The sequence below is a fragment of the Lissotriton helveticus genome, chromosome 2_1 (assembly GCF_964261635.1).
Source record: "Lissotriton helveticus chromosome 2_1, aLisHel1.1, whole genome shotgun sequence".
Classification (NCBI taxonomy): domain Eukaryota; kingdom Metazoa; phylum Chordata; class Amphibia; order Caudata; family Salamandridae; genus Lissotriton; species Lissotriton helveticus.
The window spans coordinates 1,503,220,763-1,503,247,014 of NC_136059.1; the positions used below are offsets into that span (position 1 = coordinate 1,503,220,763).

At 43.4% G+C, this 26,252-nt stretch overlaps 1 protein-coding gene across 1 annotated transcript in view; it reads left to right on the top strand.

Moving 5' to 3' along the window:
- SCARB2 (scavenger receptor class B member 2) overlaps positions 1-26,252 on the top strand; it is a 485,622-nt gene that overhangs the window by 334,665 nt on the left and 124,705 nt on the right. Inside the window, exon 7 of the mRNA XM_078676388.1 lies at positions 22,548-22,726. Coding sequence (XP_078532514.1) covers positions 22,548-22,726 — 179 coding nt within the window. The remainder of the gene's footprint in view (positions 1-22,547; positions 22,727-26,252) is intronic.

Genomic DNA, 26,252 nt, shown 5'->3' on the forward strand with positions numbered 1-26,252 from the left:
CGAATGCATTGTAGTTAAAATTTCATTTTGTAGGATCTTTCCATTAATATAATGCAGAGTCCCAGAATTCCAAAAAATTCGCCTTTGCGTCTTGCTGATTTCTATATTCCCATTAAGTTGCGTAATTGGGTTCGGCAGAGAAGGTTTTATTGACCAGCCAGTATATAAACAGAGAAGAGCGTGGTCACTGTATTCTGTAAAGTCAATTTTCAAATATTGAAATGTATCCACTATCTCTATATTACATATTAGATAATCAATAATTGATAGGGATCCGTTTCCACGCCTTGTAAAAGATGCTGGTCTATCACCCTCTATGTAGCCATTCAATATTGTCCCATTTATTCTTGGCAATGAAGCTAGTAGCATTTTCCCTCTTTTGTCAGAGTTTTTACCTTTTGGGAAAATCGGAGTTGGTAAATCTATTAGTTCATCTTCATAAGTTTGTGCCCACTTGTCAATATCAGCATTAGATATTTTCCCATTTACGTCACCCTCAATCAGGTACGGGGTATTCGGTCTTTCTTCAATTAGTTTAGCAATCAAATCAATAGTAACCAAAAAAGTAGTGTCTTGTGAGGTACCTGGAGAAATATACATATTAAAAAACAAAAATGCCTTTTTTTGGTCCGAAGTGTTTGTCTTTAATGAAACCTCAATGCATTGAAAGTTGTCAGATTTGGAATGGATAATTTCTTGAGCCCATTCATGTTCCTCGCTCAGAAGAATTGCCAGACCACCCTTAGCGTGACCTCTGCTTGTCGATATAGCCGGAATATCATAGACAAAATAACCCTTTTGCTTGAATGGTTTTATAGCCCATGTTTCCTGTATAGCTAATATATCTGGGTTATTTTGTAGTGCTAAATTCATTTTATTGTTAGTTTTTCCGGCTAAGTTCCACGAGGTGATCTTTAAACTACTGTTAAACAGTGCAATGTACATTAACTTGACAAAAAAAAAGGCGGAGAGCGTTGTCACGCTGTGAGAAACGAGAAAATATGGCAGGGTAGGCAGGGTAGCAAGTCGCACTGTAGCTGGGAAGCGGAAAACGATTTGCGCTGTGAGGCCCACTGTCTTTACCTACATTCAGGGCCGGACTGGCTGTACCATGCATCGGGCATTTCCCCCGGAGGCTGGAAAGGTGTGGGCCAGATTTGTAGCAGTGGGGGCTGCTTTTGTTACTGGGAGCTGGTTTTGCAGCAAAAGTAACAAAAGTAGCAACCAAGCATTTCCAGCCTCCTGGAGCCAGGAAAGGCTGGTCCGAGAAAATTGCCAGGGCTACTTTGGGTTCTCAGTCCGGCCCTGCCTACATTTGCAGAGGAAATGAGAATGAATTTCTCTGCAGAGAGAGAGAAAGATCGTGCTTAAATATGGAAACTGAGAACGAGTTGGGCTGAGTGAAATCAATTGATTTTCACATAAGGCATAAAAGTAAAAACAGATCACACTGTGAGAAGCTCGCTATGTCTCAGATACTGACTGCAAATATGGAGAGCAAGTACAACCAATAATCTTGGACAGCCAGCTACTGAATGAAAGATGCCCTCCATGTCAATGAAAATACAAACATATGGGGAGTTAAGCATGTCCGATCTCAGTAAGAGGGGCATATGCGTGGTCTTTGAACACTCGGACAGGCTGACCGCCCTCCGATTCCTCCGTGTTGTATATTTACAGATAGCGTCCTCAAATCTTGCCCTTCTCCGTCTCACGAATTAGGCAAATAAGTCTTATGTTGTTTCTCTTGTTTTCTTTCACAGTAACACACTCCTGCGTATGGCTGATTCCTCACCAACGGCCCACTTTTAACTGAAAAACCAAACACAAAACTGTTGGTCACATGAGTTGAGGGGCCAGATCCCATCCTCGTTGTCCAAATGTTGTGTATCCTTATAAACCAGAAGACACACCAACATAGGGGAAAGTAGGTGTTTATTCATACACCTCTGCCACCAACAACAAACTCCTCGACTGCCAATCCCAACATTCTCCTTAGCTGACATTATGGCATTCCAATACATGACCTTATGATGTCAGCCAATATGTCATAAGTGTCCATCCCTGTGTACTTTTTGGGAGTAGGTCGCGACAACAATGGAGGCTGTCATTGAGAGGGAGGTCCCCTTTTCCCTGGGCCACTGTCTTCTAGGGTGGTGTCCACATACAACTAAAACCAAAGTTACTGGAAAGTTTCAAGACCTGGCCTACGTACTAGCCAAACGTAAAATTGCCAGACACTGGAAGTCACCGAGAGGACCTCAAATAACCTCCTGGAGGAGAGAAAGGGAAACATTAGCAGGATGTGAGGGAACATTACTACTGAGGGAGGCCTGATGATGCATTGGTGGACGGTTATGTTGCCCTGGAATCAGACACCGCATGACATCGCCTGCAACTTTGCAACAACTAGAAAGAGACAGGACGCATTAGGCCCTCACTGAAGGTCTGGCGAGCCCCCTGCCACTTCTGTACACTGCCGAACATTACTCTGAATACTTGCGTATCAAAATATAGTAACCTCTTAAGTGCACAGATATATTGCCCCTACTACCAGTACAGAATGCCGCATTGACTCACCGGGGGGAGGTGGGGGAGGGAGGATGGGAATGTTTGATACACTAAGGCTCCAGAGATACAATCAATACATGTTCTAGTGCTATAATCACTTAAATGCACCAACTGTATCACTGCAATATGATGTATGCTAAACAAAACTAATAAAGTTTATTTAGAAAAGAAATAACTTGTCATTATGACTATTGATGTTCAAAGGTTTGAGCTTTGTTCATGTTGACATCATATGTATTTGATCAAAGATTTCAATCTCGTATGTTTTAAATGAGTCTGTTGTCTGCTAAGGTATCCTTTTCATCATTCTTACATGATTTGCGGCTGTTTGGTAGTTAAAAGCCTCTAATACTCAAGAGTAGTTTGATTGGGACAGAAAAAAACTGCAGTGAAAGCAGCGATAGTTAGATTTTGAAGACTTTAAATTTCACTCTGAGATTTCGATTTGAAACAAATAATTTCCTAAAAAGAAAGTCACCAGTCGTGATTTCTGAATTAGGGAAATCAGATCAAAGATAGAGAAAACTTAGTCATGTTCGGAGCAAAGATTCAATATTATTTACGACAACATTTCAGAGACTCTTGCTGCCTCTTACGTTCTTGAAATGGGCAACATTAAACACGAATTGTTGTCATAGTGGATTTTGAAAACATGAATCCCTTAAATAAATAGCAGTCAGCTGTAAACACTTTGGTGCCCATGATTTACGCCCCTTTGACACTGATAATTTAGACACCTATAATCGGTATTCCGATGTGGATTGAACATGTTCTTCGAAAGATCTGAAAGATGATCAATTTTCCGGAAGATGATATATTTTCTGTTGTTGTGAATTAGCCTCCGGGTAAAGACTACCATAACAGTGAGCATTTTGCAGACATTAATCCTGACTGCACTTAAAAAAAATATGAAGTTGATGTGTGATATAAATGAGCAAAAAACATACAGATTAGCTGGATAGAACCAAGTCGAAGTTTACCCATAAACTGACTTTGCCATGTTGGTGATGCCTACAAAAAAGACAACCTAGTGTTTAGATGTCTGAGGAAAAAACCGTTGTACCTCTGCACCGATGGTTTAAAGAATAGCAAATGATATGACTCTGCATCGCAATTGACTAGAAATCAAAGAAACACAGTTCCAAAACCTCATTGCTGTAAGCAACTTGAAGCATTAGTTATTGTTGAAAAAGTCAAAGTGGCCTCAAATAGGTCTAGTATGACAGTACTAGATGTCGATCGGGATGCCCCAGATTAAATGTCCAAGGGTTTTAGGCCAAGTAGATGCCCGAGAAATAAAGACTCAGACTTGGAAGCAGAGACACATGTTTAAACAAACCGTCCATGTTGGCTGACCCGGAAATAGAGCCTGCCTGTGTGCAAGGTGAGCTATGCTGCTTTTCCACAATACATGGCTTCAATCAGCACTCTCAGGTTGACTGGAGGATGCGGAATCAATAGAAAGTGTGCTAACAGAACCTAGGTGGTGGACTCCGAGTGCCCTGCCTGGAGTACAGCATCTCCGTAGGGAGATGAGAGGATGGAGAGGCGCACTGTGGCTTCTGGTCTCAATTTTGACAGGGCCTTGTAAAAAAATGACCCCTTTGGAGTGTATGCCAGAGAGTCCCCTACAGAGGGCAGCAGTAGAGAAGCTGGGGCGGCTACAAGGCCAAAGTGTGAGCACCATCCCCGGCAGGGAGGAGCACTGTATTGATGGCATATGGTGGGTTTTCAGGGGCAGGTACTGTGTCCAGGAGTGAAGAGACTTAGGCTGGTGCATGGACTTCCAAGCATGGATGCAACGTGAGACCAACTGCCGGACTAGTGAGTCGACCTCTCCTGTGTCTTTACTGACTGGTGCCACTGGCGCTGATAGACCTGGCATAGTGGGGCATGCCAGACTTATAAAAAGCCACATATGCCTCCTGAAGTTCTACACTGATAAGTCCTGTACTGGTATTTTTGAGGACGCAAGGCATTCATCTTGCTACCTGTGCTAGAGAGGCTGCTGTGCTGTGGCATTCGCCCCTGCTCCTGCCTGGGACCTGAGGGTGGGTGGTGTGAGACTAAGCCCACCTGACAAGTTGATATCTGAAGAGGGGCCCATTACTTGTCCAGGTTTCAACAGCTCAGCAGGGGCCTCTGGTCATCTGTGGCCTATCAATGGCCACCAGTGAAGACCTCACTGGGTTACAGACTGCATGAGAGAAGCCATCTTGGACATCCCCATATTTCTTCAATGTGAGCTAGGTGGACTCTTATAAACCTTTTTTTTTCAGTTCAAAAATTTTTATTGAAAGAAATGCATGGTAAAGGAACAGAATATGAACAAGTACTGTAGGGAAAATAAAAAGGGGGTAAAGGGGAAGGGGAAATATACGATGACGGATTAATAAAAAGATATAGGAGCAATACAATTAGAAATAAACAATTCACATTATAGAAACGAATCATGGAGAAGCAAAAATACAAAATACAGTAAATATGCAACAAAATAAAATGCAAATATAACTATGCAGTATAATGAATGAGTTGAACAGGAAGAAATGTGAAGGGAATCAAGGGGGTTTAGGAACTTCCTGCTGAGCAGGTGGAGGACGAAAGGAACGGGTCATACAACTGTCTAAATATGAGGTGATAGGAATCCATAACTCAGCACGTTTAGTTGCCATCTGTGGAGGAAAAACAAAAGCAGTATCCAGTCTATGATTATGACACACATTATACCACCAAGCCTTAAACGTAATACTCGACGTAGATTTCCAGTTAACCGTGATTTGTTGAAAGGCAACTGCTATTAATAAATCAACTATTCGAACACTAAGATCAATGTGGTCCCAACAAGGAGAGAGGCTACCTAGAAAAATATGAGCGTGTGAAAATGGAATAGTGGTTGAAAAAATGACATTGATTTGAGCCCATACTTGTAACCAGAAGGCATGAACATTCTTGCAAAGGAACAACATGTGAAACAAGGTAGCATTCGGGGAAGCAAATGACCAACATGTATCTGGTGTGGTGGGAAAACGTTTATGAAGGGTGGAAGGAGTATGAAGTAGACGGTTATAAATAAAAAAAGGGGATTGCGTTAGGGAGGCAGCTCTGGAGGATTTGCGAATCTTCAACCAAAGCTTATCCCAAGTGGAAGTGGGCCAAGATAAGGAAAAGTCAGTCTCCCACTGCTCCTCTACGTTGCTTTTGAGTCTAGGGATAGTGCGTGTATGAAGATGTTTGTATAGGAGTGCAGCTTTTGGAAAGGTAAGTAAAGTGGAATGGAGGTGAGTGATAGGATAAGGAGTGGATGTAGGAGGACGAGAGTGGGGAAGGTTATTGTATGTGTCCAGAACTGATGCTTTAAGTAGAAGATATTGGGGAAGAGAAGTGAGAGGAAGGTGAAAAGTGAGACGAAGAGTGTGAAAAGGTAAAAAGACGGAGTTGGAAAACAGTTGTGAGATCCAAAGCAGCCCTTTGGTTCTCCAAGATTTCCAAAGAATGGGCCTACCTCGAACCAAAAGGTACTTATTATGCCAAATAGAGGAGGAGAGGAAGTCAGCAATGCAGGCAGGAGGCGGGGGTTTGGAGGCTAGGAGGAGTTTAAGGGTGAACGTATGTATAGGAGTGAGAATTGAGGCAGGTTTACGTGAAAAGGAGATACATTCGGCAAAAGAGAAAGGTGAGAGAAACAGGCGCTCTACCTTGGTCCACAAAGGGCATGGAGAATCTGGATCCTGTAACCAGAAAGAGGATTGACGTAACAGAAAAGCCTTGTGATAGGCATAAAAATCCGGAAAATTAACTCCACCATCAGAAATAGGACGAATGAGCCGAGCCAGAGACATCCTGGGTTTACGCTTACTCCAAAGAAAGGAAGATAGAATTGAGTTAATTTTTTTATGAATTTAGCTGGAATAGCAACTGGAATATTAGATAGGGTATAAAGAATAACAGGGGAAAGCATCATTTTGATTGTATCTAGGCGACCCCACCAGGACAAGTAAAGAGGATGTCACCTAGCAGTGAGATCAGATAGTTTCTGGATGCACTTGGTTAAACAAAGAGAGACTGTGTCAGGGATCGAGGGGGTAATATGCAGATCTAAATATTTAATATTAGAAGGACTCCAAGTAAAGTTTGAGGCACTAAAATCATCCTTAAAAGTGAACTTTGTCAAAGGTAAAATTTCGCATTTATCATTATTAAGCTTGTAACCAGAGATTGAGGAGTAATGTTGAACTTCCGCTAAAAAAGCGGGAATAGAGACAGTAGGGTTAGAGATGAATAGTAAAATGTCATCTGCATAAGCAGCCAATTTTATGGAAAGGTCATTAGTGTGAAAGCCGTGGATATCGGGGTTTTGACGGAGTTTAGATAAAAAAGGTTCTAAGGCCAGGTTGAAGAGAAAGGGCGAAAGAGGACAGCCTTGACGAACACCCCTACCAAGATCAAAATAAGGAGAGACTTGGCCGTTTGCGAAAACTGCAGCACGTGGATGAGAGTATAACAGCGAAACGAGGGACATAAATTTAGGGCCAAATCCAAACCAATTAAGGGTGTGAAAGAGGTAAGGCCACTCTACCCTGTCGAATGCCTTTTCAGCGTCCAAGGCAATGGCTGCAAGAGGAGATTGGAGATGTGAGGATTTTGTCAAGATGTTGATTAAGAGTCTGGTATTGTCTGTAATATAACGGCCTTTGACAAAACCTGATTGTTCATCTCCGAGGAGATCAGGGAGCAGATGGTCCAATCTAAGTGCTAGTAGTTTGGCAAAAATTTTGTAATCTATGTTCACTAGGGAAATGGGTCTATAGTTTTTACAATATTGGACATCCTTTCCTGGTTTGGGGATTAAACAAATATGGGCATCAGAAAAGGAGCCAGAAGAAGTGCCTAATTCAATAAAAGAGTGTATAAGGGAGTGGAGTTTTGGAATAAGAAGCATTGAAAAATGAAGATAAAACTCAACAGTGAACCCGTCAGGGCCAGGCGCTTTGTTCAATTTTAAACAATTAAGGGCGTTAAGCAGTTCTTTTTGCGAGGCATCAGATTCTAAGGAGGAGAGGTCAAGAGGGAAAGAAGGGGAGGGGCTTGAATGGTAGAGAAAAAATGAGCGAGAGTCTGAGGAGAAGAAGGTGTGTCTGAGGTGTATAAGGACTCATAGAAATGTGAAAAAGTAGCAAGAATGTCAGCATCTTTGTGATGTAAATGGGCATCATCATCATATATCGATTCAATGGTTATTTTATTTTGTTTGATTTTCAAGTAATTAGCAAGAATCTTCCCGGCTTTGTTCCGACCACCATAAAACTTGGCACTAGATTTAAGCAAATATAAAGAAGCATCTTCAGTAGACTTCTCGTTAAACTTAAGTTTGGCAGCAACCAAAGATGTCAGACTATCTGAAGAGTGCGAGGTAAAATAGGCGTGTTCCAATCTCTTAATATCCTGAAGAAGGTTTTTGGTAAAGTGACGAGCAGATCTGCGTTCTTTAGCAACATAGTTAATAATGAAATCACGGGCAGCTGCCTTAAAGGCATCCCAAAGAGTATGTTTCGAAATAGGTGGGACATCATTAAAAAGGAAAAATTCATCAAAAAAGGCAGAAAAAGAAGTAGAAAAATGGGGGTCTAGAAGGAGAGCATTATTGAAACGCCATCTCTTGGGACCCTCAGTCTTGGGTAAAACGTCAAGACTAACCAAAACAGGGGCATGATCCGAAAGTAAAATTGGACCAATTTCTGCCGCCTGTAGAGTTTGAGAAAGAGCGTGTGAAACAAAAATATAATCGAGCCGTGATTGAGAACGATGGTGGGGGGAATAAAAAGTAAATTCTTGCAAAGTCGGGTTACATAAACGCCAGGAGTCAACAAGCTTATGTTGCGAAATAGCTTGGGTAAACAATTTGTGAGGCTTTGTGGGAATGTAAGTAGCATCGGATTTCCTATCCAAAAAATGATCAAGAGGGTGATTGCAGTCTCCCGCAAGGATGAAGTTATCATCCATGAATTGAGTGATACGGGGAGAGAGGTCAGCCCAAAAAAGGGGGTCACCCGTTGTGGGACCATAAACATTAAGGAGAGAGATTGGAACACCTCTAAGTGATAGTCTGACATGAGTCCATCTACCATTAGTATCAGAGTCTTGAGATATGACCAATAAAGGAAGTGATTTACGACATAAAATGGCAACACCATTACGTTTCCCATCGCCCTGTGAGAAAAAGACATCACCCACCCACCCTCTCTTAAGTTTACCAGATTCTGTGTCTGATAGGTGAGTTTCTTGAAGAAATGCAATGTCAGTATTTAATTTGGCTAGGTGAGATAAAATACGCTGTCGCTTAACAGGCGAGTTAATACCCTTAACATTCCATGAAACCAAATTTAAAGACATAAGTTACGAATAAAATTCATAAATTAGCTGAGCAATGCTTCCATGAAAGAATGAGGAGTAGGAAAAGAAGAAATTGTAGACAGAAGAATGAGTGATCGAAAGGATATGTACAAAAAGAAAAGTAAAATGAGGAAGAAGGAAGAGATGTAAAAGAAGAGTGAAATCAGAAATAGGAGAGAGGTCCAATAACGATGAGGGAAGAGTGAGAGATAAGAAAGGGGTAGTGATGGATGAAGAAATGAGTAAAAAATAAAAATGAATGAAAATAGTAAAAGAGTAAATATAACCGGAAGAGAAAAGAACATCATCGTAAAGCAAAACAGGAAGTACTTTGATAAAGGAAGGGGAAGTGAAGAAGGACAGGAAACAAAAAAGGTACAAAAAACATGAAGAAAACATACCTACTAAGGGAAAATACGAGAAGAAGACTCTTATAAACCTTGAACTTGTTTTTTAAACCAGCGCTCCCTCTCAAGCAAACAAGTGTACCTCAGCACCTTATCATTTGGCAATTGAATAACACCCTCCATTGCTTTGCTGGGGCATAGAAAAGTGGGGAGCTGAATCATTGGTTGATCCGCTGCACCTGCTGGTCTTTGCATTTCTTTTTGAAATGCAAAATGCTAGAAAGTTGTAAGGCAACAAAGGTTAAAGGGACCCTTTGAGGAAGAAACATGTAACCTCAAAGACTGCCAAGGTGACAACGGAGACAAGCCTAGAGGTTCAGTTGGAGTCTTCTCTAAGGGATCCATAGGTACAACTGTTTTGCCACCCATGTCACAGCAATATATACAGCAGTTCCTGAAAGAAATAAAATGTGTCTGCACAACTCAGGTGGATCTGAAAACAAGCCTTCATGAATTGCAGCAAACCCAAATTAAGGTCGAAGTGGTTTATTCGTTAGGTCCCCTCAAGATTTCTTTTTCACCGTATATTGTACATCAGCCATATTGATCCATTCCGATTATGCACGGATCACTTTAACGCATGGAGGTCCCTGTACTATTGGCCCTGGGAAGACTGGAAGGCATTTTGACAAACTTCTTCATAATCCATTGTTCTGCAGAAACATCGGTATTTGTCATTTACAGTCCAAAAATGGCAAAGAGCATGTGATGATACCAGTGCTTGGCTTCATGCTTGAAGTTCTTAGTTGCTTCACTATTTCAGCTGTTGGGCACTTGATTAAAGCGATGGTCGAGGGAAGAACAACTGCAGACTTTAGAGATCGACCGCAAACAGTCTACCAAGAATTGGCTCAAGACATTGACACTCTTATACCAGGTGCATGCTTTAGACCTTGAGACAGCGGAATGCACCCTTAAAAAAAAAACAAAAAAAACGCAGGAATACTACATCCCTGTAAAATGGTAGGTTTCTTTTTCACAGTCCAGCTAAAACAAACATTTCTATACAACGAGTACAAGAAATTAAGGATGACAAAGTTAGTGCTCTAACAGGGGACAAGGCTAGATCAGACTTCTTCTGTGTCTTCTATCAATATCTGTACAATAAAGAGTATCTAGCTGCCAACAAGGCAGACGCTTAAGGAGATACAAAGCTAGGCTGGAGAATCCATGAAGACCAAATAGCTTGCCTGCACAGCCTGATATACTTGAAAGAGGTGGATTGTAAGCATGCAAAGACAGAACATATAGAAATCTCTAGGCTCGGATGCTTCAATCAATCAATCAGGTAGTATTTGTAGAGGGCTGCTTGTCACCCCAGAAAGTCTCCAGGCACTTGCTGCTGGTTTCAGTAGAACAGTCAGGTCTTGAGTCTCTTCCTGAATTCGGTCAGCGATGGTGCAGTGCGGAGGTGGAGGGGTAGGGTGGTCTATGTTTTGGCAGCGAGTTGGGAAAAGGAGCGTCTTCCGGTGTGGCTGCGATGAATGCGCAGAATATCTGCGAGGGCGAGGTGTGCTTAGCATAGGTTCCTGTGTTGTTGGTAGGAGTTTAGACTGTGGTTCATGTAAGCAGGTCCTTGGTTATGGGGGGCTTTGTAAGCGTGAGTCAGGAGCTTGAAAAGGCATCTCTTCTGAAGAGGGAGCCAGTGGAGGTCCTTCAGGTGCTGGGTAATGTGGGTTCCTAGGAGGTTGAGGATCAGTCTGGTCGTCGCCTTCTGGATCGACTCTAGTCTTTGCATGAGTTTGGTGGTGGTGCTGGCATTGAATTCTTTTCCGCAGTCCAGTCGGGTCGTGATGTGGGCATGTGTGACCTTTTTTTCTGGTTTTGATGGGGAGCCACTTGAGGATTTGGTGGAGCATGCGTAGCTAGTGGAAGCAGGCTAAGGAGTCAGCGTTGACTTGACGTTTCATGGGTAGTTTGCTGTTGAGAATGATGCCAAGATTGCAGGTGTGGTCTTTTGGAGTGGGGGTAGTCCAAGTTCCAATGGTTACATCTTCATCCTCTACAAAAACCTTTTTCAGATCCTTTCCAACACTGCTACTTTGGCTTCAAAATAGCTTCAGGGAATCCATCGATTAGGTTACATTTATTTTAGACCTGGCAGTGACTGATATGCCTAAGCCAGCTATAAGGCCCATACTGAATTGCGCTCAAATAGACCTACATCACTTCTGATACCAGATATTAAATTATTCACAGACATCCTAACCGTGTATGTGGGACCCTAAACCAGAACCAGAGCATTTGGACATTATTTACAGCTGTTGATGTAAAGACAAAATGAAGAAACCCCTATATTTTCAAAACTTGAACAAACATTTTCTGTATGAAAGGAGAAGAAAGGGCAAATGGGGAGGTTTCGCAGAAAAGACATAAGGCCTGATTATGGGTGCCTGGAAAGGGGTATACAGAATGTATTGCACCTGATAACAAATTATGATGTTGGTTATATTCTACCTATCATGAGTTTGTGCCCTGAAGAGAAGGAATAACATGTAGATGTTGTGAGATTTCTGCACCACAATCCTCATGTCGGGTCTTCTTTCCTGGGTAAATTGTCAGAGGTTTGACCTCACAAAATGTAACAGGGGTGCGCTCTTTCGTGTCACCTGGCATTTGCGTGGTGCTTGAAAGTCTGTGCAATTTGAATATTTTGTTAAACACTCAGGGAACACTTGAAAATATGTTCTTCTTCACCAAGGAGCGCGAGAAGGCATTCAACACATTAGCGAGACATGTATAGCCCTTGTAGTACACATTAAAGGACATGGTCTTTCCTCGACCAAATGGCTCCTTCCTTGCTACGAGACCCAGTGAGCGCATATCCGGGTCAATTCTAAAATCCCAAAACATGTAACTAACAGCTACAAAACACAAAAGGGATGATGACTGTCGTTTCTATTTGTTCTCATGCTGGAATCACTTGCAAATTGCATCCAAAACAGGAGAAATTTCAAGGATGTATTGACCGGAGGAGACATTTTCAGACAGGCCATGTGCGCCAGCATCTTTATATTTTCACTCACATTTTGCGGTCATCCATGCCTTGCTTATTGAAGGAGTTAGTCCACTTTCAGAGCATCTCTGGCTTGAAGATGAACAATACAAAACCTGAAGCTCTGCTTCTATATTTCGACTTGAGACCCAAGGACTGCCATACACACACTTTTTCTTTTCTGATGGGGACCTAAGGCAGTGACATTTTTAGGCATCCAGAACCTGCCGTCTGTGCCCAAAATCTTTGTGCGTAGCAATTACCTCCATCAATGACATGAGGTTCTTCTCATGGGCTGGTAGGGAGGCATTGTGAACACGAAAGAGGTTTTCCTTTTACACCTCCCCGTTCACTTCAATATTTCCATATGTGATAACTCTGACTTATCCCCAGCATGGAAGGAGCTAAATGCTTGATGGTGGCATCTTTGTTTACTAAGGGGAACATTAAAACTTTTGAAGAAATTTAAAAAGATTGGTCTACCTGAAGCAGAATGGTTTCACTGTATCCATTTGTGACACTTGAGTCTTGCATCCCTCGATCATTGACAAGGTATTACGTACCCTCACCAACTTCCAGCGCTACCTTGAGGATAGTAGCCATGATAGGCACATAATATTGGTATTGTACACGTTAGTATACAAGGCTGTGCCCTTTGACAGATCCCAGAGTTCACGAGAAAACACTAACAGCCATACACAACATGAAAAGGAGGAAAACGTGAAAACAATTCTCATTTTATCGCCCTGTGACAACAGCAAGATGAACACCTGCTGGAGATGATGGGGGTTGGGGTGAAGGTAACTGTTCATACTTACTCTGGAATTGTTCAGGGCTGGGTAGATACTGGGATGAGGTCTTTTAGGAAATAAATGTGATGTTTTAAATTAAATCCCATCATAACTCAGAAGTCGTTCTTCTAGTCCTACATTGTCAAGTGTCAAGTGAGAAGTCCCTCCCCTCCACCCCCCCCCCCCCCCCCATTACCCCCACCCCTCCAAAATCACAGACAATTACCCTTGGCTTCACTCTCCATATTAACCCTCTTGAGGAAGCCGGTGGGGCCACAGTTGAGAACTTAGCTGTTTCAGCTGTGTGATTTCCTAACAATAGAGGTGGTCACAACCTTGTTGGTACATAAATTCAAGTCATTTGACACAAATTGGTTCTCTTTTGCCATCATATCAAGAGAGTTTAGGGAACTTGTGTGGCCCCAAAATCTCTGAGTGCTAGGCAAGGCACCCCCCCTCAGAACCCCCACCCCCCCAGATTCCACCAGCCGGATGATCCCAAAGAAACACAGCTTGCCCAGAATTTGCCCCGTCCTATACTTGAGTTTTGAAAGAAGCTGCAAGCACAACCTAAACTACACCCTGATACCCGGCTACCAGCTATCTTTCATCTACCAATCATCTGCAAGAGCATTGAAAACGCAGTCAATGGTCAACTCCAATATTACATCAATGCTAACCATCTCCTGCACAACTGTCAACCTGTCTTCAGATCATGCTCCTACAGAGAGCCTGCTTTCTTACAAGTCATAGACAATGCCCTTTTAACTGCAGATGAAGATGACCCCTCCCTTCTGATATTGGACTTGTCAGCTGCCATCGACTCATTCGACCATCTCACTCTCAGATGTATCTTGGAGTCTTGAACCAAATTCACTGGCGATGTCCTTGTTTTCCTATATTTCGAACTCACGCCCATTTGTTCACATGCTCACGTCCATCTCTTAAAAGATCCTTATCACCTATGAAGTCCACCAGGGTTCCATATGGTCTCCTATCGTCTTCATTCTCTACATAGAGTCACTATGTGCTTTGCTCACAGATAGTACCATCAAGAGTCATCAATATGTCAATGATTCACAACCCTACTGGAAAGTATGTTTGCTTCAAAGAGCCAACAATTTGAACACTGCCTGCACAACACACAGACCTGAATGTTTCCCGCACCTACCTGAAGCTTATCCCAATCAAGACTGAATCCCTCTTATTCTCCAAGAACAACAAATAAGAAACAGTACAAACCTAGCTCAAAGGTGTGAGCCTTCCATACACGTTGATTCACCCTGGACACCAACCTGAGCCACAAGGAGCACATTGCGGAAAAAACAGACTGCCTGGTAAAAGTAAAGTAAAGTCCACATTTGTAAAGCGCACAATCACCCGTAAGGGTCTCTAGGCGCTGGGGGGCCGTCGGGAAGATTAAGCGAGCTATTGCCCAGAGTCACATGGTGCTGGGCTAACCTGCCGCCGGAGCCGGGGATCGAACCGTGGTCCCCAGATTCCAGCGTCAGTCGCCCTGGCCGCGGCGCCACACCTCTCCCAGCTCTCTCTTCGCAAGAAAGTGAAACAATTTCTTCCACAAAGCACCTTCAGAACTGCTGATCAAGCCCTCTTATTTTCGCATCTGGATGATGGTAATATCTTGCTCCATGGCCTCCCATACTCCACACCAGCACCTAATAAGGACATCCTACACTTCACAGCGCATCTCATCCAGGGCCTGAAGAAATATAATAACATGACCCCTATCCTGATGGAAAGCCATTGTCTCCCCTTGCCACCCCACATGGTCTTCAAAACTAGCGGCAGCTTGTATAAAGTCGTCAAGACAAGCACCCCCGCTTATTTTATAGGCAAGCTCGTTATCTCTGCTGGTTGTTCACTCAGACCACCTTCAGACTAAGAAATTTAAAAAAGAAAAACGACATCAGACTCCAGACTAGAAAATGGAGGAAAAAAAAGGAGAACAAAAAAACAAGACAGCTGGCCCTTTTCCATCTAGACATGATCTGGAGTAACATCCCCCATATATATCAGGGCCGCCCCGGTGCTGCTCCAATTTAGGAAAGATTTGATGCCCCACCTCCTTAAAGAGCACTATATCACAATGCATTAACCGTCCACAACCCAACTACCCTCCTATGACTTGTTGACTTTGTTTGTCTTCGACCCTGTGTTGTGCTGTGCTGTTTTTTGGTAGGTTTGCACTGTAGATAATACCATAATCGTACATGGACATATGAAATCTATCCTTAAGGTTAACATCTTACTGTGTGTCGTGGTGAGACAGGGCAGACACAGGCATTTGATTATCCCATGAATTTCCTGATGTGATTACTCACCGACTTGTTGATTGTAGGCAACAGTATGTATAGCACAAAAATGATTCAAAAAGTTTAGTCCTAAACAAACCATTCAATGGAAAAACATTAAGTCTAGCTTTGTGGGTTAAAAGTTCATTTCTGGAGGCTTTATGCAACTGGCATATCACAGATTCGAACCTCTACAATACTGATTCAATAAGTTCATGATTCTGTGGTTGATAAATACATTTACACAGTAGTGGCTAATTCTAATTTGCATGAGAAGGCTAAATTCAGTATAAATATAAAAACATTAATTAAGGGAGGATTGTTAATTTTAATGGCTCTGCAATAACTCAGACTTACTCATTGATAGTTATGCTTCCTTCATCAGTTTTAGTAACTGGGAAAGAAAAAAATATATCAATTATGTTATAAAGGTCTAATCAGCAGAGAAAAACATTAAAAATAATAGAGACTGCTTTTCTTCAACACTTAAAAGAAGCACTTGTGGTGCTGCATGAACCTCTGACATGAATGGTGAGCTTGTATTATACCACAAACTACTGCAGTATTAAGATTGAGAGATCATCTGTAAAAATTGGGTTTATGATCTAGAACACAGCAAAATTTGGGTTGCGCAATGGTCTAGACTATATCAAAAATCCCTTTGTATGTCTTACTGGACTTAAGTTCCTATCCAAACACAAAGTGGTATTTGTGCCAAAAAAGTCCAACCTCTCTGTTCATGAAGTTTTGAAATTGATAGCACGGATCTAGGTTTTAGTAGCAATTATAAGAGTAAGAGAACACTTTACAAAATTAAATCTGTGTAGACAGGAGTGAAAAAGGTAAAGTACCGCCGTTTTAAGAGTTTTGCTCCCCTCATTTTATTTGTCTTCTTTTACAGAACATAAGAGTCATTTAACAGGCATTGACATTGCCAATTGATCTGGCTTTCTAATGGCCAATTCTTCTCACGTATTCCTCCCCTCATGAACTTCTTAGGTACCAGACTGGATGCAGAAATTCTCCAGCAGTCGATCTCCAGTGTTGTCAAGTGGTGCATGTGGTTGTCATGGCTCCGACCTCCTCAAACATAAAACGTTTCTGTGGCTACCGATTTTTAAATACCTACCTGCCATATGTCTGAAACTCTTCTTTGGTTGATACTGATTTTCTTTTCACAATTATTCTTGACATCGTCAGGAGGCTAGGTCAAATTTCCCCTCCAGGAAGTCAGTGTTTAAATCTTGCTGAAAGTATTGTGTCCTTCCAATCTCCATGACCGCTCCATGTAATGTCTGGAGATGAATAGCGACCCTTTTTCCTGCGAGCTATTTTTATCCATTCACCCCAACACCATAAGGGAAATAGGGCCAGGCTGTTGTTGCTCAGGCCCATACAGAAACTCCAAAACAGTAAGTCACCAGGTTGGGAGCAGTCCAAGTTTCTTCTTACAAAAAAACGCAAAAAGAGTCACAGAAAGGATGAGTCCTCTTCTTCCTCCTCAGGAAAAGATTTTCCTGGCATCATCACCTGATTCCACCATCCTCTTCCTCCCACTACAGGATTTCCTGTTCTGTCAACTAACCTCTTACAGGTGGCAGGCTTTCCTAAAGCCATGTTAGATTTCCTGTGGTCTTCCTCTGCCTGGGCACCCTGTGACATCCAAGGGTATGCCAGATGTCAAGCGTTGATACATCCAGACTACTTGCTACATCAAACACTCGCCTGTTTCACAGTGCGACTGTCACTCCAGTGGTGAGAGTGCACCCACTGTCGACATGTTCTTTGGCTCAGGTGCTCCTCCTGTGGATTCACCCACAGCTGTTCAACTGGGTTTTGTTAAATGAGATGAGATCCACATTTACGCCAGAAAAAGTTCCAAGTGTGCTTTGAAGGCAATCCATTGGAAGATCCTCATCCTAGGGCTCAAAGATTGCCCCACCTAGTGGAGCTTTCTGGCTCTAGGTTCCAGCATACTGTTGAACACGAATCAGATCCTGTCAACCTCCTTCCACCACAGTGTACTGATGGAGGGCTTTATTTGGACCTCCAGAATGCCAGTGGCTATTCATGTTACTACAGAGTTCCATTTGGAAGACATTTGTTCCTTCACAGCTGTGGTAGGCTAGGCTGCGGAGGCTAACATCCTGACATCAATCTTTTGATACTCCGGAGCACCTTCGGCCTTCTAATGAGGCCCTCCCTTGAGCCTGTATTATCTGCATGGAAAACACCTTCCCCCTGGCAGATTGCATGCCACCAAAGTCCTTAACATACCAATCAAAGTTTTCTTTTGACCCATCCTTCACTGTAAGGCTTGGTTGTCCACGCTTCCTCTGCAAAACTGAATGCATTGCATTTCAACTGCACATTCGGACCATTTGCCCAAGCATTTGCAGGTTAGAGAATAGAAAGTGTTTCAGGCAGGTTCAACTCTTATTAGCATCTCTATGTGTATGGAATTACTACTTTCACATCCCAGTCCAGCCTGCTCACAGAACTATTTGTCTTTTGTGGTGAGATCCCAAAACTACTCATTTGTGATTCTGCATTTTAGCCTCATGGTCGTGGATTTCCACCAAGGTTTGGGTTGTGTTAGCCACCTTTCTCAACCAGATTGGCCATCCATTGTTTACATACTAGATGACTGGCTGGTGAAAACAACCGTAATGCTGTTGGTCTTCAACCACTTGGGATGCACTCTTCAGCTCCATCATCAGCTTATATTTTCCCAGCTGCTGAACTCAAAATCAGGCTCTTGGTCGTTTGTCAGTGACAATTTGTGTTCCTTGACTGAGGAGTTTACATTTGTGGTGTTGATGGTGAAGTCGGTGATGATGAGAATAAGTTAACAGTTGGATGTAGAAGTAAGTGTATTACTGAAGGGGTTTCGAGAGAGTGCAGCTACGAAGGATGAGTAAATGGTTGGCTACTTGAATTTGTCAGTGCGTGGATTGAAATAGCAAAGTTGCACCAGTTTAAATAACATCACATACAACTTCCGCAATATAGAGGACCACCTTTAGTGTAGCATTGAAAGGGTGAGGTGGAGAATCTTTTATTTTTTTTATTATTTCTTTTAACCTCTTTAATGTGGTTCTCTGGACAGCCTTGCCAAATTGCTACATGGAAACAGTTAATGGCTTCGTTCATTGACCAAATGTAGCAGCATGTCAATTCCTCCCTTGCAAAGTGTGTGGTCCCAAATATGTGGCTTAGGGGAGTGATTTTCCAGCCCCCGGAAAAACAATCCCCGCAGAGGTGGTAAACTATAATTTGCCTGAAAGCATATTGCCTGAAAGCATGCGATCACAGTATCACCGAAGGCAAACATGCTGCTGAAGGGCTCTCAGTCCAAGACACACCTTCCTTGCTGCAGCTCTAGCCTCCCTTGTAAAGAAATGGTTGTCTCTTAAAGAGGCTTCCACACACCTCATATTTATATTCTGCCTGGGTGCTGCTGCACAAGGGACCTCCCACTTGCCCATTTTAATGCATCCGAGATCATTCTCATGTCACCCTCTGATGTTTATCTGCACAACGCAGAAGATGAACCATCTAAAGACAAAGCTGCCCAGCATCTGTATTACAGTGAAAGCAAATCCTATGCCTTCTGCACTAATAGCAACAACTCTGCCAAGGATGAGGAGAGTGGACATGATCAGGTCAGTGACACTGACGCACCCATAGTCTTTTGCAAATTCACCCTCTTAATTATAATCCTAATTAATGTTTGCACCAGTAGAACAATGGTAAATCTTGCCATATTGAACGGCTTCTTGGCACAATGGTGCTCATTCATGGAGTAAAGCTTCAGCTTGCATAGTGGTGCCAATTTAGGGGCCTATTAGGATGGCGGACGGACCTGCGTTCGTCCGCCACCCCAGAGGTGGAGGGACCGTCCGCAGGGGCAGCGGCGGTCCCTCCGTGCGAATTAGGTCATCCTGTATGTTTAACATTGCTTGAAGCAGCACCCGCCGCAATGTTAAAAATGCAAGCAGTGCATTTGCATGCACAAAGCGGCAGGCACCGCGCGTACCTGCTGCTTCGTGCATGCAAATGCAGGGGGATACCATAGGTACCCCCCATGTGCCCCCCCTTCACCCTGGGGGCCCGCAATGGGCCCCCAAAGAAAAGACCGTATGCCTTTTCGTGGCGGCATTGCCGCCGCGGAAAGCCATATCAAAATGCAAATCCTAATATGGCTGGCAGTGTCTGATAGACACCGCCAACATATTAGAGCTTTTCCGTCGCTTTCTCGCGGAAGAAAAGCGGCAGACGGTCTCCACGTCCGCAGACGACCCCCCTGCCATCCTAATCTGGCGGGGGGTCATTTCTCACACCGCAGCGATGAATCCGCATCCTCCGGGCCGGCGGTTACTTCCGCCAGCCCGGAGGATGCGGATTCACCGCAATCCTAATCAGGTCCTTAGTGTAGTCACTTGCCACAATGGTGCCAACCTCTGCACCTACTGCTCCAATGGTGGAACAGTGGTAATTCTTGGTATATTGTATCCTGGCCGGATCATGTCAGCCCTAATATGCTTTTTCTAGATGATCTTGGTAATTCTCAACACATTGTGGGCGTTCGTAGGCCAGACCCACCCCATTGTGTAATGCTAGGAACGGTCAAAGTTACTATAACTCATACCAAGGTGTCCATCCTGCATTAATGTTAGACCTAACTTAATATTGGCCATCCTTTATACATTGTGGGAATTTGTTATATAACTGGGACGGCTAAACAAAGCGTCTCCCTTCTTTAACATGCAGGCATCTGTTTGGTCTGTAATTTTCTCTCTCTTTTTTTAAACTATTTTTTTATTTGGCAACAAGGGGGCATAAAACATAATTACATATATAAACCAGATAAAGAAAATGACAATAAGGAGAAAAGAGACATCACAATACCGATGTAAAAATGAAAGTATTGCTGCCTTAAATAGAACAGAATTACAGATATCCATAAATCTAACACCAGATTTAAACCTCATTGCTGTCACAAACCCAATCTCTAGAATAAAAGCCCCCATATAGCATTCAATTTTGTCGTAGAATGAGCGCCCCTAGCATTTGCCAATGCATTTTCCATCTTGTACGTTTCTCTAACCAACATCCACCAATCACTTATAGAAGGAGGATTCGGACTAATCCATACCCGGGCGATTTCCAACCTGGCAACAACAAGTAGTATCAAAAGTAGACAAGCAAGTCTCTAACTCATATTCTCTGGACCAATCATGATTGCCCTAATCGAATCGGGCATGTTACAAACATGTGTGTTATGCTTGCTGCGAACAAATCACATCTAGGACATTTTGTCAGAGCACTGACTGAACTTGGCAGAGCCCATTTAGCTATTTTCTCCGGCGTTTAATAAGGTAGGCTTGCAGTACAAAATTGTTGTAATCACAAATTAATGGAATGAACAGTGTCACCAATAACACTTCGAGCTTGTTCTATAGCACCTGCCGTAACAACTATTCCCAGAGTCTTGCTCCACCGTCCTGTCAATCTTTCGCCATCACCTTGTCTATAGCCAAAAAAGCATTTATATATATGGCTTATAAGAGATTTTGTCTTCTCCTTATACAGATAATGCCAGACCGCCGAGTTAGATGTTTTTGTCAATTTTAGATGTTTCAACAGATAATGCCTTATTTGGAGGCACTTAAACAACATTTAGTCTGGTAGCTGAAACCGTAACCGTAAGCCTGTCACATGGTTTGAGATCTGGTCAACAAAGGATGAGCAGTTTGACAATTGATTTCTGGATATACTAAACCACACAGATTTATTTCCATCAGTCTAACAAGCAATTCTCATCGCTCTCACCTTACCAGTGACCACTTGAACAGTGAAACAGTGTTTCAGTACAATGAGAAGGTGAAAACCTGGTTGAGGTCGACAGTGGCAGATAATCGCTTATCGAGTTTGTGCATGATGAGTATACATCAAGCAAAAATAATGAAAACTAACAACAGCTAATTTTGAAAAAAAAATGATCAATTTGCAGACGTTTACAGTTCCTTTTTGAGATCACTTATCAGTGAACAAAAACTGTATAAAACTACTCGTTGAAAAATGTAATTGTTATATTTCAGCATGATTGTAGATGCTTGCAGTTGGTAACCTGCAATCCAGGTTAAGTTAATATGTTAAGTTATATGTTTTATTTTCCAATTTGGATGAGAACAGTTGGTATTTTATTCAAGGTAATACATTTAATTGTATTTATTTGAATATATTTAAGTTAATATGTTTCCAAAATAAATACATTTGTCATATATTTTAAGAGTCATTTGTTTGCACAGTGACACCAAATGCAAACTATACATTTGTTTTTTATCATTCAGTTATAGTGCCTTGATCATGTGTGTATGAAAAATGTTGTGCCTTCAATAAAGGTGACATAAAAACAGATTAGAAACGGCTAATCAGACAAAGGGAGCTTGATCCTTCTATTAAGGTTTTTCATCCGGTTTCTCAACCCTTTGCATGCCTGAGTCTTTTCACTTTTGGCCAGGAGCCGCTCCCGCCTGCAGCACTGCTTTTTTCTTTGCAAACTGCTAGAACGTGTGATATCAACCAAGGACCACAAAAGAAACGGATTGCTGTAGCAAAACAATCTTATGGTGTAAGGGAACATATGCTTCCTGCACCCCATGGCTCGTCCTGCTCCCCAGTGGTTCTTGTACCCCACCTGATGCACATCATGCCAGAGGATGGATGATGTTAAAATGTCCCCCCTTCCTACCCGCCCCTCCCCCCCCCCCTCCCCCCCCCCCAGCCCTTGGAAAAATTGCTGTGGGTGCCCATGCGGTATTATTTTAGAGTTGGATACCGATTCACGGGCAAATTCAAGTTTGCAACTGAATCGAGTTTGGCCTAGTAGGGTGAAAAACCTTGGGATAGCATGCAAGCTGTTTGTGAAGCAGCCAACGGGTAGTCAGGTTTTTGTGTTTTTACTGTGCCAATATTTGGGTGCTTTTGTGCTTACTACTTTATGGTTGTGTGATGTTTTCTTCTCTTGGTTTGTCAAAGTAATTCAGGGCCTTCTTCTCTTTATTGTCCTTTACAGGTCTCTGTATGCATTATACGAGAGCAACGTGAATGTCAAGGGAGTCTCAGCTTTCCGGTTCGTGCCGCCAGCGAAGGTGTTTGCCAATGCAACAGAAAATCCGGACAATGCAGGATTCTGTGTACCGGCGGGTAATTGCCTTGGTTCCGGTGTTCTGAATGTCAGCAGGTGTAAACAAGGTAATAAGTTAGAGAATAATCATTATTTTGTCGACTCTAACATCTTGTGTTTTTCCTATTTATCTAGAGTTACAATGCTTCTGCAGAATCCAAAAGCATTTATTAGCCCGGCGATGGGAATATGAGTTTTACTTTTCAGCTGACCTATAGGTCAGGTTATATTTTGATCCGTTGGCAGTTATTTGGGGCTGTGCATTTGTGACTTCAGGTGTGCAAAGTTAGACAAAATCAAAAAAATTGAGAAAAATAAAAATTCTTTCAATAGTAATCATCAGTTCCCCGACAGTACCCATACACTCTAGACTCCACCTAAGCTGTCCTGGGCCAGTCACCTCCCTTCCAAGTCAACAATAATAGCTGTCAGTTTGCACGTAACGCGGGCCATGCTTGGTCACGAAAATTGGAACCTAAAGTAAAATTTGAAAGCATGGAGTGCCATCTGCCCGCTATTTTGATCTCTGCTTCTGGCCTCCTGTGTTGTGTGGCCCTTGTTGCCGCCCTTGTCCAGAATATGTCGGACCCAAAGAAGGAGGACGGTAGACCCACCCAGCGGAGAGCTTTGCTTATAACTGCCATGAATTGAAACTTGCTCAGAAGGTCCTCGTGCCTGAAGAGTGATCCCTCCCCCCCCCATGGGCCACAGTGCCATGTTGGAATACAAGCAGCGCACTGGGCAGTACCTGGGGTCCCATATGCAATGAAGCTGCACCTAGGACCCTTTTTCTTGCTGGTCCATTTTCGATTTCCTTAATAGTAGCTCCACCTGTAACAAGTCTGGCGTGACATACATTGCTTGTAGGCATGCTGATGTCCACCTCCCTTTGCGCTGGGTCCACATGCCCACCCCCCCTGATTGCCCCAGAAAATGCTGTGGTGAATGCCACCTTGAACAAGGAGAACTCAAATGCGTCTAGCTCCACCCACTCACATGCATCCACGATCTGGGTCAACTTTTTGAATTCTATGGATCATCTTGTGTCCTGTCTCTTCCCTTGCAGGCGCTTGGTGCTAGGTTCATGATTTTGCTCATCTGGAAATGAAAGAGCGCATCTGCCAGTGAGTTCTCAATCCCTGGGACATGCCTTGCCTGTCGAGGTTGCCCTCCAATTGTAACTTCACCATGTACCTCATAAGCATCAGTATAGTAGAGCATCTGGCTGCCCCATTGTTTATTGATTACACCACCCCTTGATTGTTAGACCAGAGGGTGAGTTTCAGGCTTCTCAAATTTTCCTGTCAGACTGTCAGTGCCACAACTATCAGGAACAACTCAGGAACGGCAACATCCTTTGTGAAACCCAACTCTTCCCTCTTCTTGGGCCATTTCCACGCACACCATACCTTTCCTAATGTTGCTCTAAAGCCGTTGCTACCTGCTGCATCTGTGAAAAGGGTTATTTGTCTGACAGTCACCCATTCTTCTCTCCATATTAACGGCTCATTTAACTCCTCCAGGAACCAATGCCACATGGCCAGGTCACTTTTTACCCCTGCCCGAGCCTAATATGATGATCCTCCTCCCGCAATCCAGCGATCAGCCGTGTCAGGCATCTTGCGAAAACTCGCCCTGCAAGTATAACCCCAGCTGCAAAGTTTAACTTTCCTAATAACCTTTGCAGTTCCCGGAGCGTAGCTTTTTTGTGCTGCACATATCCCTCCCTTAACTACTTTCTCAACTCATGGGCCTTGTCCTCTGGTATCCTAGATATGCCTGCTATGGAGTCTAACTCAATCCAGAGAAACACTACTTTAGTTGTCGGGCACACCGTTTTGTCCGCTGCTAACGGTACACGTTTGTCTGCAGGTAGTTCCTGGAATGGCCTCAATGTGATCATGAACCCATCTGTCCCTACCTGCCCCATAAAAAGAAAGTCATCAAGGTAGTGTAGCTAGCCTACTCTGTGCGTCTTTTGTGCAGGGCTCATTCTAAAAGTGTTCTCTGGAACGCTTGAAATACGTGCCAGACACAGAGCACCCCATTGGCATCACTTGGTTAAGGTACGCCTGGCCCGAAACGCAGATTCAATGTCTGCTTGTGCCATGAGGGGCCCTTGCCTTTTGCCCTTACGAAATCATTGGCTTTCTCCACTGTTGAGTATCCCACCGAGCATGCCTCTGGGCTGATCCCATCGTTCATAAAAGCTCCTTCAGGGAAGGATAGATGCTGTATGAGTCTGAACAGGCGTCCGTTTTTTGGGTACCACCCCAGCAGTGGTAAAAACCAATCCCCTGGGGAATGGTCCGGATAGGGGGACCTCTATTCGACCCAGTCTCTTTTCCTTCTTAATCTTTTATTGAACTATCTATGGGTGCTCTTGGGCAGACCTCAGGTTCCTCACTGTGCTTGTGATGATGAAACCTTCAAACAGGATTCTAAAACCTTCCTCAGAACCTTTCACTAGTTGAGCAGTAGCCTTTCTGTTGTTGGAAGTTTTATCTAACCTTAGGAACTGGTGTGTGTTAATGGGTTACTTGGCTAGCTGGAAATCCCGCCCGTTCTCTGTGCCACCCCTCCACCACCACCACTCCTGCACCTCCTTATTTTACTTTTCATTTTTGTCACCATGGCCCATTTTGCACCTGCATTCTGAGGCCGAGTGGCTACCCCTGCGGGTTCTGCATACATGCCTGAATTTGCAACCCATGTGCACTTGTCTAAATGATGCTTCCAATATATTGCTGTTTACCATGTCTGCTGTACCTTTCCAACTGGGGTATGACTTTTCCTTATAATATGAGCTTTGCTTATCTGGGCTCCCCTTAAAGGGTGTGCTCCAAAAGGACGGCTCCCTCTTTCCTGACCATCGCTTTGGTCCCTTTGCAACCAGCTACATCCTCCTCATTCCACTTCTTCTCAGGATGTGTTTTCATGTTCAATCTAAAGCCCTTGTCGAACACCAGCCATACGTCACAAGGGATGTGTCTGTGCGTCTCTTGTATCTACGCCTCATACACCCATAGATCTTATGCACAATACAGGAATTTTTCTTCAATAAAGCACGCCATAATCTTGAATGCATCAATGCAATTATCGAAGAAAAAATCAGTCTTCACACTCTTTCCGTCCCTCCTCTTTCTTATTGCACACTGTCAGATCCAAGCTCTCTGGGTGGATTTCCAATAATGTAAAGCTATCAATACATTCCTTCCTCTAAATTCTTTCCTGTCCTGCTAATGCGATGAGACTCACCAACATGCGACTATTGAGGGCTGCCCTAGCGTGGACCCAGCCTAGGCCTTTGGTGCCTGCTCCATCAAGGATGATGTCCTTGCCGCCTGTGTGCTGCTCCCTTCTGTGCCACCCCAGGCCGCCATGGGTGATTGGAGCCCCCTAGGATTGCTCTGCTCCTTGCCCACTGTCTCCACCCTGCCAGAAATCCTTACACTAATGGCCTCTCTCCCTGCCTTCAATGGGGAGCACCCTTTTTCCCCTTCCCTGGCCCCTATAGTGTGTCTTTGCTCCATCAAATGCAATGCGGGCCCTGATACCCCCTCCGTAATGCATTAGGACGCCTGATCTGTGTTG